Consider the following 3,259-nt stretch of genomic DNA (forward strand, 5'->3'; position numbering starts at 1 on the left):
GTCGGTGCCACTTCTGCGCCTGCGCGTCGCGGCGATGCCTCCAAACACGGGCGCCGGCGATAAGAACACTCTCGCCCGAAAGAAGCAAGAAAACTGTGTGTGCGCCCCGATTCAGCGGCAGAAATTGTAGAACCTTCAGTGCGGAAATATTAAATTTATGTTGTCCCACATCTGGTGACCCGGAAAACGAACGTACCGCACCGCCATGACCGACGAGGAAAATCTTCCTGCCCTTTAACAACAAGTACAGCAACTGCAACAACAACTGCAGGCCCAGCAGCAAGTGATCCAGAACCAAGAGCAGCAGCTCCGGGAACAGCAGCAGCGCAATGAAAAGAAGCACTCTCGTCCGACGACCGTGCACCACCCCACTTGGGTCACGCCCCCCAATACTTCGCTCAAGTGGTCCCTGCCACCTCGGGTGCCTCCATTGCTGCGGCCGCCACCAACACGGACGTTTTTCGCGTCGCCGTCAAATTTCCACCGTTTTGGGCAGAGGCGCCTGACGTGTGGTTCGCTCAAGTCGAGGCGCAGTTTTCCACGGCACGCATCACCCATGACCGGACGCGCTATGACTACGTCGTCGCCCATCTAGACTCTCGCTATGCGGATGAGGTTCGCGATATACTTGTGCATCCCCCGGCTGATGACCGTTACCTACACCTGAAGAGGGAACTGATTCGCCGGCTCTCACCTTCTCAAGACGAGAAGGTGTGTCACCTACTCAAGCACGAAAAACTCGGTGACCGCAAGCCATCACAGCTCCTGCGTTACATGCGTGACCTCTTGGGCAGCACCCCGGTCGACGACTCCCTCCTCCGTATCATCTGGCTACAGCGTCTACCCGCACATACGCAGGCCATCCTCCACGTGCAGCCGAATCTGCCGCTAGACCAGCTCTCTCAAATCGCTGATCAAGTCGTCGAGATTCCGTTGCCAGCATCGCCTCTCACCATCAACGCCGTTGACACCCGACAGTCCAGCAGCGAGCTCGCGCGCCGTATAGACGAAATCACCCGTCAGCTGGACTCAATTCAAAGGCGCCTGGATCAAAGCCCGAAGCTGCCTCCAAAAAGAACGCTCCCAAAGCCAAGAAAACAACGCCACTTCATCGCACGGAAACGGTAACGGACCCTGCTAGTACCATCGCCGCTTCGGGGACGAAGCCCGGAAATGTCAACCACCTTGCTCAGCTGGACGTCAGGGAAACTTCAACGGCAGCCCGTAGAGACGGGCGTGAGCTGCCAACTTAGAGGCCGTCGCATATTTGTCGCCGACCAAGTCACAAAGCGGTGGTTCCTCGTCGACTGTGGCTCCGACATCTGTTGCTTTCCCCGAACCTTCCTGCGTGACAAGCGTCCTTGTGCGTCCTTTGAGCTCAACGCGGCGAACCATTCGACCATCAAGACCTACGGCTCACTCCGCCTTAACATCAACCTCAAAAACCAGTGTCGATATTTTCCATGGAATTTCGTCATCGCCGGCGTCGCAGAGCTGATCATCGGGTCCGACTTCTTGGCGTACTACAATCTTCTACCTGACTGCCGATATCACCAACTTATCGACGCTACAACCGGCCTCAGGACGCCGGGCCAACGTGCGACCACCCAACAGCCTAACGTCAAGGCACTCACCATTGGGAACCAGTCGCCATACCATGACATCCTCGCAGAATTTCCCGACCTGACTCGACCTAGCGGGCGTCCGCGAGAGGTGCGCCACTCAACCGTGCACTACATTCGTACTACTCCCGGCCCCCCGGTCTCATGCCGCGCCCTTCGCCTAGCCCCGGACCACCTACGAATCGCATAGGCCGAATTCGAAGCCATGCTCCGCGAAGGTATTGCCTGCCACTCGGAGGGACCCTAAGCCTCACCGCTTCATCTGGTACCAAAGAAGACCAACGGCTGGCGCCCCTGCGGGAGATTATCGCGCCCTCAACGCCCGCACCGTCCCCTACATGTACCCCGTCCGTCATATACAGGACTTTGCACACCGCTTAGACGACAGCACTATCTTCTCTGTGGTGGACCTCGTGAAAGCCTTCACACAAATTCCTGTAAACCTGGATGACGTCCCAAAGACCGCAATCATCACGCCTTTCGGCTTATTCAAATTCCCTTTCATGAGTTTTGGTCTCCAAAATGCTGGGCAAACCTTTCAACGCTTCATCAACGACGTCGTCCGCGGCCTGGACTTCTGTTTCGTCTACCTAGAAGACATCTTGATCTTCTCCCGCAACGAAACGAAACATCGCCAACACCTTCAACTGTTCCAGCGCCTCGACGAACACGGCTTACTCATAAACCTTCAGAGGCGCACGCTCGGCGCCCCCGTCGTCACGTTTCTTGGCCATGAAATCTCTGCAGAAAGAGCTAGACTCTTGCCTGACCGCATCCTGGCCCTGCAAAATTACGCGCTGCCTGCCACAGCGAAGGACCTCCACCGTTTCCTGGGCCTGTTCAACTTTTACAGGCACTTCGTGCCTAAAGCGGCCACATATCAGGCCCCTCTCCATGATGGGTTGGCCAGCCAACGCGGCAACCATCCAGTCACTCGCACCCCAGCCTTAACGCAAGCGTTCGAAGACGGCAAAACTGCCCTCTGCAACGCTACGCTGCTCTCCCATCCCAAGCCAGAGGCGCCCCTGGGTCTTTTCACAGACGCCTCTAGCACCACCATCGGAGCCTCTCTCATGCAGCGTGTGGGAAACAACTGGCGCCCCTTGGCGTTCTTCTCGAAAAAACTCTCCTCGCCGAAGCCGCCCCCGCCTTCCGGCAGCGTCGGCGATGCAACCCCGCCTCCGGCGCAGACGACCTGGCCAGCCTACTACAGAGAGCTCCTCGCCATCTACGAAGCAGTCCACCACTTTCGCCACATCCTCGAGGCACAGCACTGCACCATATACACCGACCATAAACCTATCACTTACGCCTTCTCCCAACGCCGCGAAAAACTTCCACCGGTCCAAAAGAACCAGCTGTCCTTCATCGCTCAATTCACCACAGATATCCGCCACATCAGCGGAAAGGAAAACATGGTCGCCGACGCACTCTCTCGCGTCTAGGCTGTCGAGCAACCAACCGTAAAACCGACACCCTCGCCGAAGCTCAGTAAACGGACACCGAACTCCAGCAGCTCCTCGAGAATGGCTCTTCCCTTCAACTTCAAAAAGTTACCATCCCTGGGACAACGGACGCTCTCAACTGTGAGATATTAATAGCACAAGTGAGACCATACGTTCCTTCTTTGCATCGTC

At 56.8% G+C, this 3,259-nt stretch overlaps 1 protein-coding gene across 1 annotated transcript; it reads left to right on the plus strand.

Moving 5' to 3' along the window:
• Positions 1-1,173: 1,173 nt before the first annotated feature.
• On the plus strand, positions 1,174-1,812 carry LOC142775226 (uncharacterized). The gene has a single exon (XM_075876579.1). It carries the CDS (start codon positions 1,174-1,176, stop codon positions 1,810-1,812), a length of 639 nt encoding a protein of 212 aa, XP_075732694.1.
• The last annotated feature ends 1,447 nt before the right edge of the window (positions 1,813-3,259 follow it).

The sequence above is a fragment of the Rhipicephalus microplus genome, chromosome X, assembly GCF_043290135.1.
Source record: "Rhipicephalus microplus isolate Deutch F79 chromosome X, USDA_Rmic, whole genome shotgun sequence".
NCBI classification, from domain to species: domain Eukaryota; kingdom Metazoa; phylum Arthropoda; class Arachnida; order Ixodida; family Ixodidae; genus Rhipicephalus; species Rhipicephalus microplus.

Bases quoted from the DNA above. Each gene is read 5' to 3' on its own strand.
- LOC142775226 (XM_075876579.1), top strand. From the start codon at position 1,174: ATGTCAACCACCTTGCTCAGCTGGACGTCAGGGAAACTTCAACGGCAG.